This window comes from Ovis aries, chromosome 7 (assembly GCF_016772045.2).
Source record: "Ovis aries strain OAR_USU_Benz2616 breed Rambouillet chromosome 7, ARS-UI_Ramb_v3.0, whole genome shotgun sequence".
Lineage (NCBI taxonomy): Eukaryota > Metazoa > Chordata > Mammalia > Artiodactyla > Bovidae > Ovis > Ovis aries.
Genome location: NC_056060.1, coordinates 85240808 through 85266006, shown reverse-complemented (window position 1 = coordinate 85266006; position 25199 = coordinate 85240808). Strand labels below are relative to the sequence as shown.

General features: G+C 42.1%; 1 protein-coding gene across 49 annotated transcripts in view; it reads right to left on the bottom strand.

Moving 5' to 3' along the window:
• TTLL5 (tubulin tyrosine ligase like 5) overlaps positions 1–25199 on the bottom strand; it is a 311118-nt gene that overhangs the window by 141501 nt on the left and 144418 nt on the right. For 34 of the 49 annotated variants that reach the window (XM_027972048.3, XM_060418366.1, XM_060418388.1 and 31 more), the window contains one exon: positions 17810–17964. In XM_027972048.3, the coding sequence (XP_027827849.1) occupies positions 17810–17964 (155 nt within the window). Of the gene's footprint in view, positions 1–1142; positions 1576–17809; positions 17965–25199 lie in introns of those variants that run through there. The other 15 variants (XM_027972051.3, XM_060418394.1, XM_060418396.1 and 12 more) reach the window with 1 other exon arrangement.

The window sequence follows — 25199 nt, the reverse complement described above, 5'->3', positions numbered from 1 at the left end:
AAGAACACTTGGTTCCATATTAAAATGTTACCTTTTAAGGGGAGCTTCTCTATTTTTCCTTATAAGCATTTTAATTGTAATCAAAATTTTAATATATGGATCCTCACTTCACAATAAAAGCAAGTGAGGTAAGCCTCAGAGATTAGGTATAACTGCTTTCTCCACTGTGATACATACAACACCACCTCTGCGGTGGCCAGCTGCACATCAACTCAGCGGTGCAGCAGCACTGTACCTCAGGCGAGTCTAATTTTGTGTTACTCTCTTTTCTGGAGAAAGAACCGGTACCAAGAACCTACACCCAAACCAGAACTTACACCAAACTTTTGCTCTGCAAAATGGCTGCAGGGATGAGAGACTCTTTACTGCGGCTGCTGCTGCTGAGTCACCTCAGTCGTGGCCGACTCTGTGTGACCCCATAGATGGCAGCCCACCAGGCTCCCCCGTTCCTGGAATTCGATACTACAAGTCTATCGTGTTATTAAAATATAGAATCGAGGATTTTTTCCTTTTAGCCTTTCAAACCCTAGAACTTAAAGAATTGACATCTTCTTTGTATTTGGTCAGTAACATGCTGAGAGTTTTTTAGCAGTAAGACGGACAGGAGGGTAGGGTGAGGTCTTTATTAGCTAAAGGTTCCAGGGAAGGCAGCTGGTCGTCCTAAACGTGTTGAGTCAACCTTAAGTAACCTGTAACACGGATCATCAATGTTCCTCTGCAGCAGTCAGAAAGAAAGATACAGTGTTTCTTCACCACTGTGCATCTTTTCAACTCTGTCAGGGCTGGTAACCAGTTCCATGGGAAAGATGATAGAAACACTGCGTGAGAATTAAACTGAAACATGAATTAAGTAGCTTTGATAAAACTTTCGAATTCTAGAAAAGGAGTCTCATTCTGCTTGTGCATGGACTTTTGTCATTCCGTCCCCTTAAAACCAAAATAATCATCAATTGTGGATGGATATCAAATTACAAAGCGAGTGGCTAGAAAGGAAAGGGTCTTGCCTTTAACAGTGGCTTTGTATGTGTCTGAGTGTGCAGGTGTGTGTGCTAATCCTGAGGAACTGCGGGTAAGGTGGTTTACCTTAGATGCTGGGTGGGGGGAAGCAACCTAAATTGGAAGCATGCGACCCTGGCAAATCACAGAGTGAGCTGCGTTTTATTTTGACGTGTAGATAAGAAAAGATCCCCCGTCTTTCACGCCCGAGTCTGGGCCCAAACATTCCCAAACTTCCTCTGCCTGGGCCCCGGTATGAGGTCCAGCCAGCGAGCTTTGACACACTTCCAAAGTTGTTACCAACATTCCTTCAAAGAGGCAGAAGTCCAGCCATGCTGGCCTTGGCACGGACGCCTATGGCGCTCGGCTCTCTGGGTGCGGGGGAAACTGGAGACCGTCCCGGGGCCCGAACCGCCACGGAGCTAATGCCTGAGAGGCTGCGTGTCTGGCTGAGCGAGAAAAGCAGCAGAGAGGACTCTGCGCCTTGATCACGCGTGTGCCAGAGGCGTGCGAGACTCGAGGCGGAGGAGTGGCAAAAGCTAAAACTCAGGAGGAAGGTGGTCAGGTGAACTTCATTTTCTGGGAAGGGAGGGAGGACAAGGAGAGAACGATCAGTTCGGCAGCACTCCGAACAAATGAGTTTCCTTCTGGCTTTTAGGCCACACTCCGCCCCCCACCACCACCACCCCCAAAGTGGTTTCTTTTTGTGATTGTGCTCTTTGGCTACAGAGTGTTGTTTATATAACAGGATAAAGTACAAAATTATAAGCTCCAAACTCCTCCAGAGAAAAGCTCTCCCAAAGCTCGACCCCCAGGATGGATGGAAAATATGAGTGTTTACTGGCTGGAACACTGAGCCGCAATGGAAATTTCAACATTGGGGAGAAGATAGCAGAGAGGAAGGGCCTGTTGAGTAGAAAGAAGTCACCCTTCAACAGAGGGGTCAAAGGAAAGAGTCTCTCCTGTTGGCCCCACTCTGATACCCTCCACTCCTCAGCTGCAACGGCCTCATCTCTGCAACACCGCTCCACAGGGCACTGCCTGTGGCTCATGGCCAGTTTCCTTTAAACTAGATACTAAAACAAGGAGTGGAGGAATCCCAGATCCCAGGCAAGTCCAATTTTTAAGTTTCTCCTTTTTTTTTCCCCCACAGGAAGGGAACTAAATGGTATCAAGAACCTCCACCCAAACCAAGCGCTATACTGGCTACTTTGACATGCACAACTCAACTAAATCTTGAAACAACTTAATGAGGTAGGTATTATCATCTGTGTTTTTAAGCAGACGGGGAAGCTGTGGCTCAGAGAAGCCAGGTTAACTTGCCCGAGGTCACATACTCAGTAAGGCAAATCCTAAAGTCCCTCCTCTTTTCACTACACCATGCCATCTTGCTAACAGAGGTTGAAGGCCCCCTTTCCTATAAAGTTAATCTGCTTTTAAAGAATATATCAATAGAATAATTTAAAGGACTGGTTCCAGAATAATTTCCCTAAAGGGAGAGAATGGAGGCAAAGCCTTACCATTCTGGTAAATTTTTTTGCCTAACTATGGGACTCTCTTTTAAAACCTAATCTTCCTCCTCCTAGTCTCTTTATCATGGTTTAAAGAAATGTATGACTTTACATTTGCTGTCTTAACCATTTTTATGAGTACAGTAGTGTTAAGTATGGTCACACTGCTATGCAAAAGATCTAACATTTTCATCTTGCAAAACTGAAACTTTATAGTCATTAACCACTAACTCCCCATCTTCTGTTCCCCCAGCCCTTGGCAATCACCTTTCTACTTCCTGTTTCTACGATTTAGACAACTTTAGATACTTCATCGGAGTGGAATCCTCCAGTGTTTGTCTTTTTGTGACCGGCTCACTTCATGCAGCACAATGTCCTCAAGGTTCAGCCACATTCTAGCGTGTGACAGGGTCAATCCTTACATCCTCTTCTGCATTCCCTTTCTTCTACTTGCTTGTGTCACAAATTTAAATCTTTGTTATATGCTGCCTGATGCTGCTTCCTGTTCCACATGTATGTGGTTCCCTCTTGCTGCCAGATGGTATTTAGTGATCCAACAACAGGTCTTGGAAGTCTTTTAGACCCTACCCAGTGCCCTGCAGAGCTTCCCTGGTGGCTCAGTGGTAAAGAATCCAACTACAATGCAGGAGACTCGGGTTCAATCCCTGGGTCAGGAAGATCCCCTGGAAAGGGAATGGCAACCCACTCCAGGATTCTTGCCTGGGAAGAGGAGCCTGGCAGGCTACAGTCCATGGGCTCACAAAAGAACCGAGAGCAACTTGGAGACTAAACAACAATAACGACAACGACAAAGTGGTGTGTGCCAGGCTGAAAGCAGAAGACAGCTCCTGGCCAGTGAACTCCAGGAGACAGGACAATTCGGTCTTACTTGTCAGGACTCCACAGCAGCTTTACAGTTCTAAAATACAGTTTTAGAACTCTAAATTGTAAAGTTCTAAAATACAGTTGTTTTCCAGAGTGGAAGCCACCTGGCCAAGCAGCCTAGGTCCATTATGTCACATAAAGGAGGAACAGACTCAGGGCTGTGCCTTCAACCTCCCCCATGCCTTTAACATCGAGGAACAGACAAATCCCCAGGTTTGTGTGTCCTAACACAATGCCTGATACACAGAAAATGAATAGAGGGCTCATTTTTAAAGAAAATAAACTCAGTATTTCTGAAGACTGAATAAAAATGAAAAGGTGGGAAGTCAGAGTCCTGAGTCTCTACCAACATTCATAAAAAAAATAATCTAAAAGAAGGGAGAAAAGTATTAGCTGAACTGGTATCAAAACCTCTGGAAATTGGTCCCAAAAAATTAGGTAAAAGAAAGGGACCAGACTATAATTTATTATTAAAAAGTAAGTGGGCAGAAGAACAAGGTAATGTGAAATAGCACCCAAATTTCCAAGATTTGTGGCTTCATTGTAACCCATTCCCCAGGACTGAATTTAAAGTTCTAAAATACAGTTGTTTTCCAGAGTGGAAGCCACCCGGCAAAGGAGCCTAGGTCCAAGATGTCACAAAAAGGAAGAACAGACTCAGGGCTGTGCCTTCAACCTCCCCCACACCTTTAACATCGAGGAACAGACAAATCCCCAGGTTGTGTGTGTGAAAAAGCCAGAGATGGATAAAAATAATTCAATGACAAATGCTGGAAAAACATACAAAGGGGCAGAAGCCAGACATTCGTGGGATTCCCTGACAGCTCGATCCACAAGGAAGGGCTGGACTGGAAAAAAACAGAGCTTCAGGCTCCTGCCAAGCTGTCTGAGGCCCTGTTCTTCCCAAATCATTCCAAGCAGCAGCCAAAACTTTACAGTAACCCTTCCAGGTCTCCCAAAGAAAGATGCACTCCTCACCTAGAAAGTGCTCCTCCCTGACGTGGTCCAGTTCCGTGCAAGGCTGGCAGTAATGAGGAGGTACCTCTCAACATCAATTCTCAGCTCTGAATAACTCCCCGAGTGCCCAGACAAATGGATAATTAAAAGGTAGCTTGAAAAACCCTAGCCATTTCATTGGCTAAAGAAAAGCTTAATAGCCAAGTATCAGCATCTAGGGGTTTCCCAGGTGGTTCAGTGGTAAGGAATCTGCCTGCAACAGGAGACGCAGGTTCCATTCTTGGGTCAGAAAGATCCTCTGGAGAAGGGACTGGCAACCCACTCCAGTAATTCTTGCCTGGAGAACCCCACGGACAGAAGAGCCTGGTGGGCTGCAGTCCATGAGGTCGTAAAAGATTCGGACATGACTGAGCTACTAAATAACAACAACATCATCGGTATTATAAAAGTCAAATACAACCCCTTTAAGAAAAAAAGAGGTCGCAAACACTTGGTACCTGCATTGTGGATTGTATCATTCTCAATCGGCCTTGTTCAGAGGCACACCTCAGGTTTCTAAACATGTGACTGCATTTGGCCCTGACTACCTTCTCTTCTGGAGATTGGCCTGCAATTAATCTCACTTATTACCTCTGAAAAGTAACAACAGAGGAATGGCTGGCCAAGTCCAACTCCGAGTGTCTAGGGAACTGCAAGCTCCACGGCCAGGCCTCAGACTGTCTGGGCAAGGCGTGGGCTCTCTGCCTTCCTCTCCCACAACAAAGCTCCAACAGGGACTCCAGACAGACCAGAGGAACCGAGGGATTTGAGGAGCTGGGCTGAGCTCACACTGACCCAATGGGAGACGACAGCCCTGGGCTACACTTGGGATGGTTTCAAAACAGCGGGGGAAGAACAAGGTTGTCTGGTGAAAACTTGTATGATCCATAAAATTGAGAACAATAGCAACACCACAGGGAAATGAAAAATAACACTATTTGCAGAGCTCTTGTGAGTCACTAGTTTTCATTCCTGTGGCTACCAAGTCACTGAATCCTCCAATATGCAGATGAAAAGTACAGCCAGCAGTGGATTCTCTTTACGTCTTTTCACTGTTTACAGGGCAGCCCCTGGTCGAGTGAATTATGAGAGTTTATCAGCACTGGAATCCACCGATGCTTTTGTGGATGAACACATAAGAGTACCTTTTATTTACTTAGCACCCACTTCCAGAGAGATCAAAGTGCTTTAAGGACAACCTAAAAGCTCTCAGAACAGGCCAGTTTATGCGTAAGTATGCTTATCCAGTAAAAAGATTAAATGAATAGTTTAGGGTCACTTAGTGTCAAAACCAGTAATAAAACTCACAACTCTAAGCTACTAAGCCCTTATTCATTAAACTTAGTCACCCTTACTACTAAGGAAGGAACAACAAGAGACTAAATAAATACTCACAAAACAGTGACTTACAGGTAAATAAAGAAACTGAGGCCTGGAACAGAGCAGAATGCTTGAGGGAGGTCTGGCTGGGGCCCATGTCATCGCCAGTTCTGGAAGGACCACTTGAGAATTCACTTAGGGCTGCCTGTGGGTGGGGATCTCTGGGAATTCCCCATGGAATTAGATCTCACAAGCTGAGCTTCCAGGCTATCCTGGCAACCAGAGGTTGTCTGGGGGTAGGGGAAGATTTTCTAGGGCTACCCTGGACTAGAATGGGGCCTACAAACTGACCTTGAACTTGAAGAAGAGGTGAAGGGAGGGATGTTATGGTACAACTAACCCTCAAGGGAAAGGCCAGGGAACTTTGCAGGGGTTACTTTCTGGGGCCAGTGGCTGGGACGGTGATTGTATTGCGTGCCATTCCTACCACAGCCCATGAGCAGAGCCTAGTTGGAGCAGGCCATTCACAGCGCTGGCCCCAGGTCCTGCCTCTGACCTGGACAGATCCCTCCGTTGCTGTGTGTCTCAGCGTTAACAGGTGTCACCAAGAGAAGGCTCTAAATCCAGCCATGATTTTCACTCCAAATACAAACTATAAAAAGTACGGAAACTCAGGACTTCCGTTGGCAGTCCAGTGGTTAAGAATCCGTGCTCCCACTGCAAGGGGCATGGAATTCCCAATCCCTGGTTGAGGATCTGATCCCGCATGCTGTGTCTGTCCAAAATGTACAGTCTTGACATTGTTTATCACATGGAAAAGAACTGCAGTCTTGGATTAAAAACAATATATCCAAGACTGCGGAGAAAATGTTTTCCGTAGAAACAAGGTTCGGATTGTAAAATGAAAATGGAATATTTGGAAATATTTTATATGGAAAATAAAGCTCTGTGGCATAAACAGAATTTCTTTTTTTACGACTTATGTTTTAGGAATGTGGTTACTCTGTAACTGTAAATCACCAAAGGACAGACTTCTCCTGTGAAGAGAAGCATGTGGGAGGATGGCCTATCTTCAAAAGTCCTGCCTCGTGGTCTTCAACACTTCCTAATTCTGAACCGAGATGGTTCTTTTCACCCTTGACCACAGTGATCACTGGTATGAAAGACACTGTACCCGAGCATGATGTAATGTGCTCATGTTTATCTTGCTTCCTGGGCAGAGGCTCTGCTTCCCAAATTAGTTCCTTAAGTCATCATTCTAATGGCAACAGATACCTGGACAACAATTAGCTATTTCCTCCATGCCTGAGCCTTCGGTCACCCTTCCTCAGGGCAGGGGAGCATCCAGAGAGGTGGCTGGCTGGCAGAGGCCTGGGGGTGGGGACTTGGTGGGACACTTGCTTGGTAGAGCCTCTTTATTTGGAGGGAACAATATCCCTCAGCTGGTTGTAATACTTCATTGTAACAGTCACATTACTCTCTAGTTCATCTGACTCAGGGTCAGATACAATTAAACCCAGATTTAATAGCCATTAGAGCCAAGATGTACTGGGAATCTGTTTCTCCCCCCCCCCTTTTTTTTTTTTTAAACACAGGGAGACTTAAAATACAGACAGAGACTAGATTTCAATAGAGTGGTTTCTTTTTTAAAGTAGAAGTTGCTGACTTTATGGCCAGAATTTATCTGCATTTTATCCTCCCCCATTTTGCTCAACTACATAGAGGGAATTTCCTTCCCACTTTCCAAATGAACATTGTCCAGAGAGTATGAGTTTAATTAGACAACCTACATAAAACTACATAAAACAAATATATGCTTCAAAAGAAAAAAAAGAGTCCAAAGTTACTGAAACACAGCATAATACAAGGTATAAGAAAGAATTAGGAGACAAGGAGAAAATATCAAAAGTCAATACATGAACACGTTGACTATGAGCAAGGATTAAACAGTATATGCCACTGGGGTCCCTGCAATCCAAGCAGCTGCACTACCTCCATGCTCGACCCTCACTAGGGCAGAGCTGCTAGAGGCTAGAAAACAATCCCAACAGCACCATATCTCCCGTACCCATGGGCACTGGCTTCCCTGTGCACCTGGTCCTGCCGGGGTCCATGCCATCCAAGCAGCTGTTACACCTCCAGGCCTAGTCCTCACTGGGGCAGACTCAAGGCCTCCAGGGAAGCCTCAGAAGCAAACTCTTGTGGATGACCCGCATGCAGAGGTGGGGATAAAACCACAGTTAAGCTCCAGGGATGGAGTGACTAAGGAAGAGGATCGAAAAACTTTCTAAAAGCTGTATAAGCTGTAAATTAAACCCACAAGAACAACTAGGTAGACTCTCTGCCTATGGAATATATAAAAGGATAATGAGTACTCCTGCAAAAGAAAATTCTCTAGCTCTGGCAGCTCTGGACATTGGAGGCAAGCACATGTAGGAACAGGGCCAGATTAGAATCTGAACTGTCCCCACAGCAGGTCCAGAGACCAGTCCGCCTGAGTACTGAAGGGCCTCCTAAGAAGGCGAAGGTGGGGTGTGGCTCACAGCGGTGAGGTGGGGTCAGGGGTGAGCATGCTGATAGCTGAGACCTGGGAAAAACATTTATTATTATTCTTATATTTTTATTCCTTCTATAGTTGGTTCTAAATATTCTTTTTTTTCTGTTGCTGTGGTTGTTATTATTATCTCTTTTTGAACACACTTTTAATTTCTTTTATATATTTCTACTTCTATTTTAGCTTCTTGTGTTTTGTTACTGCTGCTGTTTTTCTTGTTGAAGTTTTACTTTAATATGCATGTATCTTTACATATTTGACTTAACTTTGCTTTACTATTTGTTTTTTTTTTTCTTCACCATGTTTGTTTCTTTTGTTTTCTTTGCTTTATTCCTCAGTTGACACTCTGCTTCGGTCTTGTTTTCTGCTTTGTGTTTTAGTTGGTTTTGTTTTTAACTGGTTGATATTACTTTGGGTTTCCTCTGTTCGCCAGGTCCCTCTCTTGAACTTTGTTTTCTTTGGTGTGCTTTGGTTCCGAGTGTGCAGTATGTGCTGTGTGTGTGTATGTTCCCTTGTTTTTGTTTTTATTTGTCTAATTTTGCTTTTACCATTTGTCTGGGGTTCATTTTTAGTCTCTTGGGTTTTTGTTTGTTTTAATCCCTTTTATTACAGAATTCTTGCCTGGGGAATCCCAGGGACAGAGGAGCCTGGCTGCCGTCTATGGGGTCACACAGAGTCAAGACACGACTGAAGCGACTTAGCAGCAGCAGCAGCAGCAGCATTGCCATAACAAACAGCTTGTGAGATCTCGGTTGCCTGACCAGAAGTAAGGCCTGAGCCTCTGGAGTGGGAGTGTTGAGTACAGGACACTAGAGAACTCTTGACCCCGGGGAGTATTAATCAGTGAGAACTCCCACGGAGGCCTCCACCTGTATCAAGATTCAGTACCACCCAATTGCCTGCAGCACCTAGCACAGGATACCCTACCCAACAACAAGCAAAACAAAAATACAACCCAATCATCAGCAGACAGGCCTCCCACAGACACCCCAAAATACACCACCTCACATGGCCCTGCCCATCAAGAGGAAAAAAACTCACTTCCTAACACCAGAATGCAGGCCCAAGCGCCTTCAAACATGAAGCCTACACAGGGCACTGGACCAACATCATCCATGAGACAAAAAGCAAGAGAAACTATGACCCCATAGCCTAGGGAAAGGCAGACCTCAAACACAGTATTTTGCACAAAATGAAAAGACAGAGAAATATTGTGCAGATAAAGGAACAAGACCAAATAAACAAAGAGGAAATAGGCAAACTACTTGAAAAAGAATTCAGAATAATGACAGCAAAGATGATCCTGGGCTTTCCTGATAGCTCAGTTGGTAACGAATCTGCCTGCAAAGCAAGAGACCTCGATTTGATTCCTGGGAGGAAAATCTGCTAGAGAAGAGATAGGCTACCCACTCCAGTATCCTTGGGCTTCCTGGTGGCTCAGCAGGTAAAGAATCCACCTGCAATGTGGGAGACCTGGGTTCAATCCCTGGGTTGGGAAGATCCCCTGGAAAAGGAAAAGGCTTCCCACTCCAGTATTCTGGTCTGAAGAAAGACTGTACAGTCTATGGGGTCGCAAAGAGTGGACACAACTGAGCTTCTTTCACTTTTCAAAGATGATCCAAAATCTTGAAAATAGAATAGAGAAAATGCAAGAATCATTTAACACATTTCACAAGGAACTAGAAGACATAGAAAATAAGTAAACAGTAATAACACAATTACTAAAATTAAAAATACTCTAGAAGGAATCGATAGCAGAATAGTTGAGGGAGAACAGATAAGTGAGCTGGAAGGTATAATGGTAGGAATCATTGCTTAAGAGAATAAAGAAAAAAAGAATGAAAAGAATTTATAGTCTCAGAGACTCCTGGGACAATATTAAACGCACCAACATTTGAATTATAGGGAGAAGAACAGAAAAAGAAAGGGTTTGACAACATTTTTGAGGAGATTATATCTGAAAACTTCCCTAACATGGGAAAGGAAATAATGAAGTCCAAGAAATACAGAGAGTCCCATACAGGATAAACCCAAGAAGAAACATGCCAAGACACATATTTATCAAACTAACACAAACAAAAAGAAAAAATATTAAAAGCAGCAAGGGAAAGCCAACAAGTAATATATAAGAGAAATCCCATAAGTTGATCTTATGGGATTGTTCAGTAGAAAAGATTTATCAGTTGATCAAGAACAGTTGATCTTTCAGTAGAAACTCTGTAGGCCAGAAAGGAATGACAATATATATTTAAAGTAATGAAACTGAAAAAGCTACAACTAAGATTACTTAGCATGGATCTCATTCAAAATTGATGGAGAAATCATAAGATTTATAGACAAGCAAAAGTTAAGAGAATTTAGCACCACCAAAAAAGCTTTACAACAAATGTTAATAGAAATTCTATAGGCAGGAAACACAAGAGAAGGAAAAGGCTTACAAAAACAAACCCAAAACAATTAAGGAAATACCCAATAGGAACATATATATCAGTAGTTACTTTAAATATAAATGAATCAAACACTCCAACTAAAAGACATGGAGTAGCTGAATGGATACAAAAACAAGATCCATATACATGCTGTCTACAAGAGACCAACCTCAGACCTAGGACTCATACAGACTGAAAATGAGAGGATAGAAAAAGATATTCCATGCATATGGAAATTTTAAAAAGCCAGAGTAGCAATTCTCATATCAGACAAAACAGATTTCAAAATAAAGAATATTACAAGAGATAAGGAAGGACATTATATAACAATCAAGGGATCAAGGAAACATAACAACTGTAAATACTTATGCACCCAACAAAGGAGCACCTCAATAGACCAATGTACCTAAGTGACATCTTCAGGACATTCCACCCACGTGCACAAGGAGCAAACATTCTCCAGAATAGATCATATATTGTGTCACAAATCAAGCCTCCGTAAATTTAAGAAAACGGAAATTGTATCAAGAATCTTTTCTGACCACAACACCTTGAAACTAGACATAAATTACAGGAAAAAAAAAAACCTGTGAAAAACACAAATACACGAAGATTAAACAAAACACTTCTAAATAACCAATTGGTTATTAGAGAAATCAAACAAGACCTAGAAACACATGACAACGGAGACATGATGACCAAAAACCTATGGGATGCAACAAAAGCAGTTCTAAGAGGGAAGTTTATAGCAATACAATCTTACCTCAAGAAACAAGAAAGACATCTAACAGACAACCTAACCTCACACCTAAAGCAACTGGAAAAAGACAACCACCCCCCAAAAAAAAACAAACCAAACAAACAAACCCCATAGTTACTAGAAGGAAAGAAATCATAAACATCAGAGCAGAAATAAATGAAAAAGAATGAAGGAAACAACAGCAAAGATCAATAAAACTAAAATCCAGTTCCTTGAGAAAATAAACAAAATTGGCAAAACATTAGCCAGACTCATTAAGAAAAAAAGGGAGGAGATTCAAATCAACAAAATTAGAAGTGATAAAAGAAGTGACAACAGGCAATGTAGAAAGACAAAGGATCAGAAGAGAATTCTACAAGCAGCAGGCTGGATGAAGAAAGAGCTGGGATCAAGATCACTGGGAGAAATACTAGTAACCTCAGATATGCAGATGACACCACCCTTATGGCAGAAAGTGAAGAACTAAAGAGCCTCTTGATGAAAGTGAAAGAGAAGAGTGAAAAAGCTGGCTTAAAACTCAACGTTCAGAAAACTAAGATCTTGGGATCCAGTACCATCAGTTCAGTTCAGTCAGTTCAGTCGCTCAGTCATGTCCAACTCTTTGCAACCCCATGAATAGCAGCACGCCATGCCTTCCTGTCCATCACCAACTCCTGGAGTTCACTCAAACTAACGTCCATCGGGTCGGTGATGCCATCCAGCCATCTCATGCTCTGTCATCCCCTTCTCCTCGTGCCCTCAATCCCTCCCAGCATCAGAGTCTTTTCCAATGAGTCAACTCTTTGCAAGAGGTGGCCAAAGTATTGGAGTTTCAGCTTTAGCATTAGTCCTTCCAAGGAACACCCAGGGCTGATCTCCTTTAGAATGGACTGGTTGGATCTCCTTGCAGTCCAAGGGACTCTCAAGAGTCTTCTCCAACACCACAGTTCAAAAGCATCAATTCTTCGGTGCTCAGCTTTCTTCACAGTCCAACGCTCACATCCATACGTGACTACTGGAAAAAGCATAGCCTTGACTAGATGGATCTTTGTTGGCAAAGTAATGTCTCTGCTTTTCAATATGCTGTCTAGGTGGGTCATAACTTTCCTTCCAAGGAGTAAGCATCTTTCAATTTCATGGCTGCAGTCACCATCTGCAGTGATTTTGGAGCCCCCAAAAATAAAGTCTGACACTGTTTCCACTCTTTCCCATCTATTTCCCATGAAGTGATGGGACCAGATGCCATGATCTTAGTTTTCTGAATGTGAAGCTTTAAGCCAACTTTTTCACTCTCCTCTTTCACTTTCATCAAGAGGCTTTTTAGTTCCTCTTCACTTTCTGCCATAAGGGTGGGGTCATCTGCATATCTGAGGTTACGGATATTTCTCCCGGCAATCTTAATTCCAGCTTGCGCTTCTTCCACCCCAGCGTTTCTCATGATATACTCTGCATATAAGTTAAATAAGCAGAAGTAGATGTTTTTCTGGAACTCTCTTGCTTTTCCACGATCCAGCGGATGTTGGCAAGTTGATCTCTGGTTCCTCTGCCTTTTCTAAAACCAGCTTGAACATCAGGAAGTTCACGGTTCACATATTGCTGAAGCCTGGCTTGGAGAATTTTGAGCATGACTTTACTAGCATGTGAGATGAGTGCAATTGTGCGGTAGTTTGAGTATTCTTTGGCATTGCCTTTCTTTGGGATTGGAATGAAAACTGACCTTTTCCAGTCCTGTGGCCACTGCTGAGTTTTCCAAATTTGCTGGCATATTGAGTACAGCACTTTCACAGCATCATCTTTCAGGATTTGAAATAGCTCAACTGGGATTCCATCACCTCCACTAGCTTTGTTCACAGTGGTGCTTTCTAAGGCCCACTTGACTTCACATTCCAGGATGTTTGGCTCCAGATGAGTGATCATACCATTGTGATTATCTGGGTTGTGAAGATCTTTTTGTACAGTTCTTCTGTGTATTCTTGCCACTTCTTTTTAATATCTTCTGCTTCCGTTAGGTCCATACCATTTCTGTCCTTTATCGAGACCATCTTTGCATGAAATGTTCCCTTGCTTTATAGACTATGCCAAAGCCTTTGAGTGTGTGGATCACAATAAACTGTGGAAAATTCTGAAAGAGATGGCAATACCAGATCACCTGAGCTGCTAGTCCCATCACTTCATGGCAAATAGTTGGAAAAACAATGGAAACAGTGACAGACTTTATTTTGGGGGGCTCCAAAATCACTGCAGATGGTGACTGCAGCCATGAAATTAAAAGACACTTGCCCCTTGGAAGAAAAGCTAGACATATTAAAAAGCAGAGACATTACTTTGCCAACAAAGGTCTGTCTAGTCAAAGCTATGGTTTTTCCTGTGGTCATATATGGATGTGAGAGATGGACTATAAAGAAACTTGAGCGCCAAAGAATTGATGCTTTTGAACTGTGGTGTTGGAGAAGACTGTTGAGAGTCCCTTAGACTGCAAGGAGATCAAACCAGTTAATCCTAGAGGAAATCAGTCCTGAATATTCATTGCAAAGACTGATGGTGAAGCTGAAACTATAATACTTTGGCCACCTGATGTGAAGAACTGACTCATCTGAAAAGACCCTGATGCTGGGAAACATTGAAGATGGGAAGAGAAGGGCATGACAGAGGAAGAGGATAAGATGTTTGGATGGCAATCACCAACACTATGGACACGAGTTTGAGTAGGCTCTGGGAGCTGGTGATGGACAGGGGAGCCTGGCATGCTGCAGTCCATGGGGTCACACAGGGTCAGACACGACTGAGTGACTGAACTGAACTGATATGCCAATAAAACGGACAACCTAAAAGAAATGGACAAATTTTTGGGAAAGTTCAACCTTCCAAGGCTGAACCAGGAAAAAATAGAAATTATGAACAGATCAATCAGAAGCACTGAAATCAAAACTGTGATCAAAAATCTCCCAAAAAACAAAAGTCCAGGGCCAGATGGTTTCACAGGTGAATTCTATCAAATGACTGTATGCTCAGTTGCTTTAGTTGTGTCTGACTCTTTGCGACCCTATGGACTGTAGCCCACCAGACTCCTCTGTCAATGGTGATTCTCCAGGCAAGAATACTGGAGTGGGTTGCCATTCCCTTCTCCAGGGGATCTTCCCAACCCAGGCACTGAACCAGCATCTCTTATGTTTCCTGCATTGACATGCAGGTTCTTTACCACAAGCACCACTTGGGAAGCCAATCAAACGTTTAGAGAACAGCTAATGTCTAACCTTCTCAAACTCTTCCAAAAAACTGCACAGTGAGGAACACTCATTCTATGGGGCCACCATCACCCTGATACCAAAATCTGACAAGGGGACATCACAAAAGAAGAAAATTATAGGCCAGTATCACTGATGAACATAGATGCAAAAGTCCTACACAATTATAGCAAAGAGAATCCAACAACACATTAGAAGGATTATACACCATGATCAAGTGGGGTTTATCCCAAAGATGCAGAGATTCTTCAATATATGCAAATCAATCAATGTGATCACCATATTAACCAATTGAAAGATAAAAATCATATGATAATCTCAACAGATGCAGAAAAAGCTCTGGACAAAAACAACACCCTTTTATGATAAAAACTCTTCAGAAAACTGGCATAGAAGGAACCTACCTCAACATAATAAAGGCCATATATGACAAATCCACAGCAAACAGTATCCTCAGTGGTAAAAAACTGAAAGCACAGCCTCCAAGATCAGGAACAAGACAAGGGTGCCCACTCTCACTACTATTATTCAACAGTTTTGGAAGTCCTACCCATGGCAATCACTGAAGAAAAAGAAATAAAATGAATCCAGATCGGAAAAAAAGAAGTAAAACACTCATTGCCTGCAGATAATATGATACTATACATAGAAAGATAGTAAAGATCCTATCAGAATATTACTAGAGCTAATCAATGAATTTAGTAAAGTCACATGATACAAAATCAACACACAGAAATCCTCTGTATTTCTATACACTAATAACAAAAAAATCAGAAAGAGAAATTAAGGACTCAATCCCACTCACCACTGCAACCAAAAGAATAAAATACCCAGGAATAAACCTACCTAAAGAGATAAAGGACAGAAAACTATACAGAAAACTATAAGATACTCATGAAAGATATCAAAGATGACACAAACAGATGAAGAGATATAGCATGTTCTTGGATTCAAAGAATCAAAATTATGAAAATGACTCTACTACCCAAGCAATCTACAGATTCAATGCAATCCCTATCAAATTGCCAATAGCATTTTTCACAGAACTAGAACAAAATATTTCATAATTTCTAAGAACCCGAATGGCCAAAGCAATCTTAAGAAAAATGGAGCTAGAGAAATCAACCTTCCTGACTTCAGACTATACTACAAAGTTACAGTCATCAAGGCAGTATGGTACTGGCACAAAAACAGATATACAGATCAATGGAACATGATAGAAAGCCCAGCGATAAACCCACACACCTATGGGCACCCCGTCTTTGACAAAGGAGGCAAGAATATGCAATGGAAAGAGGACAGTCTCTTCAATAAGTGGTGCTGGGAAAACTGGACAGTTATGTATAAAAGAATGAATATAGAACATTTCCCACCACTACACACAAAAATCAACTCAAAATGGATTAAAGACCTAAATGTAAGACCAGAAACTATAAAACTTAGATGAACACATAGGCAGAAGACTCTTTTACGTACATTACAGCAAGATCCTCTATGACCCACCTCTAAGAGTAATGGAAATAGAAACAAATGGGACCTAGTTGAACTTAAAAGCTTTTGCAAAGGAAACCAAATACAAGGTGAAAAGACAATCTTCAGAATGGGAGAAACTAACTGCAAATGAAGCAACTGACAAAGGATTAGTCTTCAAAATATACAAGTAGCTCATGCAGCTCAATATCAGGAAAACAACCCAATCAAAAAAAATGGACAGAAGACCTAAACAGATATTTCTCCAAAGAAGACATACAGATGGCTAATACACACATGAAAAAATGTTCAACACTGCTCATTATTAGAGAAATGCAAATCGAAACTACTAGAAGGTATCACCTCACACTGGTCAGAATGGCCACCATCATCAAAAAATCTACAAACAAAAATTGCTGGAGAGGATGTGGAGAAAAGAGAACCCTCGTGCACAGTTGGTGGGAATGAAAATTGATACAGCCACTATGGAGGACAGTACAGAGACTTCTTAAAAAACTGGGAATAAAACTGCTGTATGACCCAGCAATCCCACTACTGGGCATATACCCTGAGTGTGTGTGCTCAGTCACATCCACCTCTTCATGACCCCAAGGACTGTATCCCACCAGGCTCCTCTGTCCATGGAAGTTCCAGGCAAGAATATCGAAGTGGGTTGCCACTTTCTGCTCCAGGGATCTTCTCAACCCAGGGATCACACCCATGTCTCCTGTGTCTCCTACACTGGCAGGTAGATTCTTTACCACTAGCACCACCTAGGAAGCCCATATAGCCTGCGAAAACCATAATTCAAAAAGACACATATGCCCCCCGAAGTTCTTTGCACCACTATTTACAATAGCTAGGACATGGACATAACCAAGATCTCCACTGACAGATAAATGGATAAAGAAGTTGCGGTACATATACGAGTGGAATATCACTCAACCATAAAAAGGAATGAATCTGAGTCCGTTCTAGTGAGGTGGACAAACCTAGAGCCTGTTATAGAGAGTGAAGCAAGTCAGAGAAAAACAAATATCATATATTAATGAATATTTGAAATTTAAGAAAATGGTACAGATGAACATATTTGCAGCTCAGGAATAAACATGCAGACATAGACAACAGATTTGCACATACAGCAGAGGGGAGGGAGGGTGGCATGAATTGAGAGTAACACTGAAACATACATTACCATATGTAATACACACAGCTAGTGAGAAGTTGCTGTATAACACAGGGAACTCAACCCAGCGCTCTGTGACAACCTAGAGGGGTGGGAGGTGGGAGGGAGATTCAAGAGGGAAGGGACATATGTATACTTATGGCTGATTCATTTGTGTGGTTGTATAGGCACAAACCAACATAACATTGTAAAGCAATTAGCCTCCAATTAAAAAAAAAAACACAGAAAAAAGTCTTGCTCTTTCAGCCTGGAAGTAAACTTGCTAAACTGTATCAGAAATTTCCTTTTCATTTGATTTGGCCAAAAACTGTCTTACAAGTAAAAGGAGGCCCTGCATTGAAGCATCAGAGGGTTAGGACACATGGAGAGAGGCATCCGTCTTCCTGGTGTCTGTGCAGGCAACTCAAAGTGGGAATGACTTGCGTAGGACAGGCTGCCTCTGTGTGACCCACATGCTGGCTGCATGCCCCTTACATACCTGCTTCCAGGAGGGGTGCAGTGGCTCTCAGGAGCTTGGGGGTCTGACTGTATCGACCATGTTGGGCCACTGGGACTGATGACAGGCCGAAGTGTGGGGGGAGTTGAAGCACTGCTTCTGTTTATGACACTGCTTGCCAAATTCAGGTTTGTTACCTAGAAATGAAGTGAGGGAAATAAACTGACTGTACAGAGTTTTAGAAAAGCATCATTAAAAACATACTGGGGAATTCATGTAGAGTCCAGGCGATGCTGATTCATCTGGGCTGACACAGTGGTTGTGACAGAGGCACGCATTAAAGTGTGACCTCGGTGCACGTCCAAGAGCAGAGGTGAGGGTCCCGAGTGTCAATACAAGTTAACAAGTATTTATTCCGCTCCTCCTACATGCAATGCACCATACTATGCTAGGTGCAGTAAAATACAAAGCTTAGCAACAAAGAGGGTAAGTATTTACTCTGTCTCATGCAAGGCTCTAAGAATTAGGCAGACTACTTAGCCTTTCTGACCCTTGCGTCCTCATATGAAAGTTCTAAATGCCCAATAGATTTTGGTTATAAATAATAATTAGATAAAGTCACTGATTTAGAAAAAAGTTGCCCAGGAAATAGAAAAATGGGCACTGACTTCAATAAATGATTTACAAAAATCGAATATTATTAGCCAATTAAACAATTAAAACTACTCAGTTCTATTGCCAAAGAAATGTAAATTACAAGATAACACTTTTATGTGCTACACTGACATATACTAATAAAAAATATAGGACCTAACAATGCCGAAGGGTGATATTAGATGTGTAGTGTAAGTACACATCTTTCATTGGTAGGCTCTTTCTACAAGTAAATTTGCCAACATATTATTAAAAGTATCAAAATTTTTGTACACTTTGACGCTACAGTCTAACTTATAGGAACTATGCAAAAAAACAACTGCAGATCATTCATGAGCTGAGTATTATAACAGCAGTTACTATTTAGCAGAACTTAAAATGTGCCAAGCTCTGAGTAAACAAGTATATTACGTACATTTCTTTCACAATTCTATTTGCAAGTACTATTATAATCCCCACTTTACAAAGAAGGAAACAGGAATAAATGGCAGAACTACAATCTGACCATAGTCTGAAACTCCAAATTCCCTGTTCTTACTCACTACACTATACTGTGAACAGAAACTGAAAGCAAGCATCCTTTTTAATATTGAAAAAGGAAAGATTTAAATGGCTAACAGTATTTAAATAAATTATGTTAAATAAACATGTTAAATAAACTTTGCTCTAAACATATAAGGGAATGTTATGTATCCACCAGAATTTTTTGCATAATACTTAATGATTTAGGAACATGCTGATGTCTCGAATTAAAACAAAGAAATCACAATATGAAACTTTACAGAGAGCAGATCCAAATTTCCTTAAACGCACACATATGCAGATACACATTCCTAAAAGGGATATATTACTTTTATAATCCAGAAGAAAAAAATGTACATTATTATGAAAAACACAGGTGTGAGCTGATAAGCTTAAAACTTGGATGGGAAGAGTGGAATCAGAAAAGGAGGCTTCGAGAAGCATTTCAAATGAGATGCACAGAGGATGCTGGAAAGGGGTGGGGGGACTCAAGGCTGAAGGCAGGGTGCTGAGTGGGAGATACAGGGAAGAGTGATGTGAGGAGATTTAACTTCCAAGAAAAGTGTTCCAGGAAGCTAACAATTTTGACACAAATAGGATTTTTTTTAAATCTGAAAGAAACTAAGTCATTTTTAGCAGTCTAGTGCTTCATTCCTAGTTACAGAATTCAGTAAGTGACAACTGCCCAGGACTGTGTCTTCACACCAAAGACGCAAATACTTCTGACCCCTCTCTGCCGCTACCAGAAGAGAAGAAAGACCACGTTGACGAAAGGGGGAAGACAGCGCAGAAGGTGGCGGTAGTGCCCTCTGGCCCCTCTGAAGGGCCTGACCCTCTTCCTGCACCCTACCTAGAAGCAACAAAGGTGCTCAGACAGTCGGACTCCCCCCAGGACTCAGCTCACCCTTGCCCCAACACTAACCCCCTTGGCCCTAAAGATTCTGCTAAGTCACTTCAGTCGTGTCAGACTCTGTGCGATCCCATAGACGGCAGCCCACCAGGCTCCCCGATCCCTGGGATTCTCCAGGCAAGAACACTGGAGTGGGTTGCCATTTCCTTCTCCAATGCATGAAAGTGAAAAGGGAAAGTGAAGTCGCTCAGTCGTGTCCGACCCTCAGCGACCCCATGGACTGCAGCCTACCAGCCTCCTCCATCCATGGGATTTTCTAGGCAAGAGTACTGGAGTGGGGTGTCATTGCCTTCTCTGCCCTAAAGATTAGGCTTCTCAAATTAGACCCCTGGCCCTAAAGATTAGGCTTTTCAAATTAGACATGAGCTTACAGCTTTTAAAGACATTACCAAGTAGAAAGGTCTTTCTGATAACTTACAGCTTCTCCAATTACTGTCTTAGTCGGTTGTGCCAAAAACCTAATAAAAAAGGCTTATTAATAATTTATAGTGGGACAGCAATAAAATAAACAAAATGTACATACTTTACCATGTTAGTATAAACTTTCTGGCTTGGACATGAGTGAATGGGAAGGAGAAGAGATATCAGACTCGGTATATTTTCTCTCTTTTGGCCAGACCGCCTTTAATTGAAACATCGTTGTCCTCCTCGTGGGCTTCCCTGGCAGCTTAGCCGGTAAAGAATCTGTCTGCAACGCAGGAGACTGCCTGGATCAGGAAGATCCATGGAGAAGAAAATGGCAACCCCTTCCAGTATTCTTGCCTGGGAAATTTCATGGATAGAGGAGCCTGGGGGGGCTACAGTCCATGGGGTCGAAAGAGTCAGACACGACTTAGGGACTGAAGCATCATTTTCATCATAATCGCCAACATTTACTGAATGCTCACCAAGTGCCATGGGCTTAGCTCAGCAGTCCTCAGCTTTATGGGCACCAGGGACCGGTTTTGTGGAAGATAATTTTTCCTTGGACTGGGGGAGGGGTGGATGGGTTTTGGGGGTGATTCAAACGCATTACATTTATTGTGCACCTTATTTCGTGGCAATCTCAGAATATTCGGCCTTGACTTTAGGGTTAGGATTCATGCCTATGTGAATCTGATGCTGCTGATCTGAAAGAAGGCTGAGCTCGGGCAGTAAGGCAAGCCATGGGAAGCGGGTCTACACACAGATGAAACTTCACCCTCTGCTCACCTCCTGCTGGGCAGCCCCGGTCCTAACGGGTCTGTGGCCCAGGAGCTGGGGACCCACAGCTTAGATGCATCATCTTGATGTGCACAATTTCACTTAACCCTGAGCCAGCCTTTCAAGAAACTTCTATCGTTACTCTCATTTTACAGAAGAGGCAACTGAAGTCTTGAGAGGTAAATAATTAGATAAAGGTAACACACTGACTAGATGGCAGGGCCAAGAGGAAAACAGAGAAAGTCCTCTTCCAAATGCATGTGGTATACTTTATCCTAATCCTATGGCTTAGCATCTGAGTCCTTACCGGAGAAGTGCCAGGTACTTCTAAGTGAGGTTTTTATCTCCCTCCATGATTCACAGAGGTAGATACTGTGATACTCTTTCCTCTCTCTCTCTTTTTTTTTTTGGTCACTCCACATGGTTTTCTGGGATTTTAGTTCCTATACCAGGCATTGAACTCAGCCCCTTGGTAGTGGGAGAGGGGTGTCCTAACCACTGAACTGTTAGGAAATCCCGAGTACTCCCTTCTCAGATACGGAGAAACTAAGGGTCAGAGAAGTTATGGTAAGTCATTGGTTCAAGGTCACATAACAGTTGCAGAACTGGTACTCTTGTTTTAAAAGGCATTTTCCAGTTTTGAAACAAATAGGGAAATAGTCTTAGTTGTCCTTAATTACTAGAAGGTTTTGAAAATATGATCAGAAACAGACCTCAAATTCTGAAAATAGTAATTATACAGGAATTGATTATACCTAACTATTCCAGCTTTTTCTCCTTTTCCTTAAATTTTATTTCCCACTTGTCACCTTCACCATAGCATATTAGAGAAACAGACTAACAAAAAACTCCAAACAAAACTATCCTCAATCAGTTTTGTTTCTTGGCAGATACAGTAAGAGATGGTATGAACATAAAACTAATTTTGGAGTTGCAGTGAATTTTATTTTTTCATGTAACATCCACTCTGCATTTCATGGATAAATCAAGACTTGGTAGCCATTGTTATTTCCTTCTACATAAAAGCAAAGCATCCTTAATTTATTTTGAGAAAGATAGCAAAAAAAGACCACTGCTTAAATGTGAGAGTATGTAAGGAATAAGAAAAGTTTTGAAGGTTTTCATCTTTCTATGCAAAGGATTCCTACTAAAGAAAAACAAAAAAGGAGTCTGTCTCTATTAAATAACAACAACTTGCCCCTCTAAATATTCAACTCTTATTTCTGTGATTTTTGTTTAGAAGACACTCAGTATCCAAGGCCATAATTACCTCCATACCACCCAGCTCTGTCTTCCCAGGACATACATTGCTAATGAGTAATAAAATAATTTGGGGCTCACTTAGCTATGGCCTCAGAGTCTTCTTTACACAGTCCTCCAGGCAGCTGTCTCCAATTAATCAGAACTGACAGGGGAGACAACTATTTTCAATCCTTGTTCTAGAACAGTACTATCCCATAGAACATATTGTGATGGAAATGTTCTATAAGCTGCACAGTTCCATACAGTAGTCACCAGCCACAGATGACTATTGTGCACTTGAAATATGGCCAATGTGACTGAGGAACTGGATTGTAAACTGTATTTAACTTAAATTTTAAAAGCCACATGAAGGCCATTGCCATCTTATTGGACAGTACAGCTCTAGCGCCTTGACCAGATCTGGCTGAATCCTATGAGTACAGATTTATGCCTGCCTTTGACAGAATGTGGTCCACTGGAGAAGGGAATGGCAAACCACTTCAGTATTCTTGCCTTGAGAACCCTATGAACAGTATGAAAAGGCAAAATAATAGGATACTGAAAGAGGAACTCCCCAGGTCAGTAGGTGCCCAATATGCTACTGGAGATCAGTGGAGAAATAACTCCAGAAAGAACAAAGGGATGGAGCCAAAGCAAAAACAATACCCAGCTGTGGATGTGACTGGTGATAGAAGCAAGGTCTGATGCTGTAAAGAGCAATAAAGCATAGGAACCTGGAATGTCAGGTCCATGAATCAAGGCAAATTGGAAGTGGTCAAACAAGAGATGTCAAGAGTGAACGTTGACATTCTAGGAATCAGCGAACTAAAATGGACTGGAATGAGTGAATTTAACTCAGATGACCATTATATCTACTACTGTGGGCAGGAATCCCTCAGAAGAAATGGAGTAGCCATCATGGTCAACAAAAGAATCTGAAATGCAGTACTCAGATGCGCTCTCAAAAATGACAGAATGATCTCTGTTCGTTTCCAAGGCAAACCATTCAATATCACAGTTATCCAAGTCTATGCCCCAACCGGTAATGCTGAAGAAGCTGAAGTTGAACGGTTTTATGAAGACCTCCAAGACCTTTTAGAACTAACACCCCCAAAAGATGTCCTTTTCATTATAGGGGACTGGAATGCAAAAGTAGGAAGTCAAGAAACACCTGGAGTAACAGGCAAATTTGGCCTTGGAATGCAGAATGAAGCAGGGCAAAGACTAATAGAGTTTTGCCAAGAAAATGCACTGGTCATAGCAAACACCCTCTTCCAACAACACAAGAGAAGACTCTACACATGGACATCACCAGATGGTCAACACCAAAATCAGACTGATTACATTCTTTGCAGCCAAAGATGGAGAAGCTCTATACACAACAAAAACAAGACCAGGAGCTGACTGTGGCTCAGATCATGAACTCCTTATTACCAAATTCAGACTGAAATTGAAGAAAACAGGGAAAACCGCTAGACCATTCAGGTATGACCTAAATCAAATCCCTTATGATTATACAGTGGAAGTGTGAAATAGATTTAAGGGCCTAGATCTGATAGATAGAGTGCCTGATGAACTATGGAATGAGGTTCGTGACATTGTACAGGAGACAGGGATCAAGACCATCCTCATGGAAAAGAAATGCAAAAAAGCAAAATGGCTGTCTGGGGAGGCCTTACAAATAGCTGTGAAAAGAAGAGAGGCGAAAAGCAAAGGAGAAAAGGAAAGATATAAGCATCTGAATGCAGAGTTCCAAAGAATAGCAAGAAGAGATAAGAAAGCCTTCTTCAGCGATCAATGCAAAGAAATAGAGGAAAACAACAGAATGGGAAAGACTAGAGATCTCTTCAAGAAAATTAGAGATAGCAAGGGAACATTTCATGCAAAGATGGGCTCGATAAAGGATGGAAATGGTATGGACCTAACAGAAGCAGAAGATATTAAGAAGAGGTGGCAAGAATACACAGAAGAACTGTACAAAAAAGATCTTCACGACCTGGATAATCATGATGGTGTGATCACTCATCTAGAGCCAGACATCCTGGAATGTGAAGCCAAGTGGGCCTTAGAAAGCATCATTACGAACAAAGCTAGTGGAGGTGATGGAATTCCAGTTGAGCTCTTTCAAATCCTGAAAGATGATGCTGTGAAAGTGCTGCACTCAATATGCCAGCAAATTTGGAAAACTCAGCAGTGGCCACAGGACTGAAAAAGGTCAGTTTTCATTCCAATCCCAAAGAAAGGCAATGCCAAAGAATGCTCAAACTACCGCACAATTGCACTCATCTCACATGCTAGTAAAGTAATGCTCAAAATTCTCCAAGCCAGGCTTCAGCAATATGTGAACCATGAATTTCCTGATGTTCAAGCTGGTTTTAGAAAAGGCGGAGGAACCAGAGATCAAATTGGTAACATCTGCTGGATTATGGAAAAAGCAAGAGAGTTCCAGAAAAGCATCTCTTTCTGCTTTATTGACTATGCCAAAGCCTTTGACTGTGTGGATCACAATAAACTGTGGAAAATTCTGAAAGAGATGGGAATACAGACCACCTGACCTGCCTCTTCAGAAATCTGTATGCAGGTCAGGAAGCAACAGTTAGAACTGGATATGGAACAACAGACTGGTTCCAAATAGGAAAAGGAGTATGTCAAGACTGTATATTGTCACCCTGCTTATTTAACTTCTATGCAGAGTACATCATGCGAAATGCTGGACTGGAAGAAGCACAAGCTGGAATCAAGACTGCCGGGAGAAATATCAATCACCTCAGATATGCAGATGACACCACCCTTATGGCAGAAAGTGAAGAGGAGCTAAAAAGCCTCTTGATGAAAGTGAAAGAGGAGAGTGAAAATGTTGGCTTAAAGCTCAACATTCAGAAAATGAAGATCATGGCATCCAGTCCCATCACTCCATGGGAA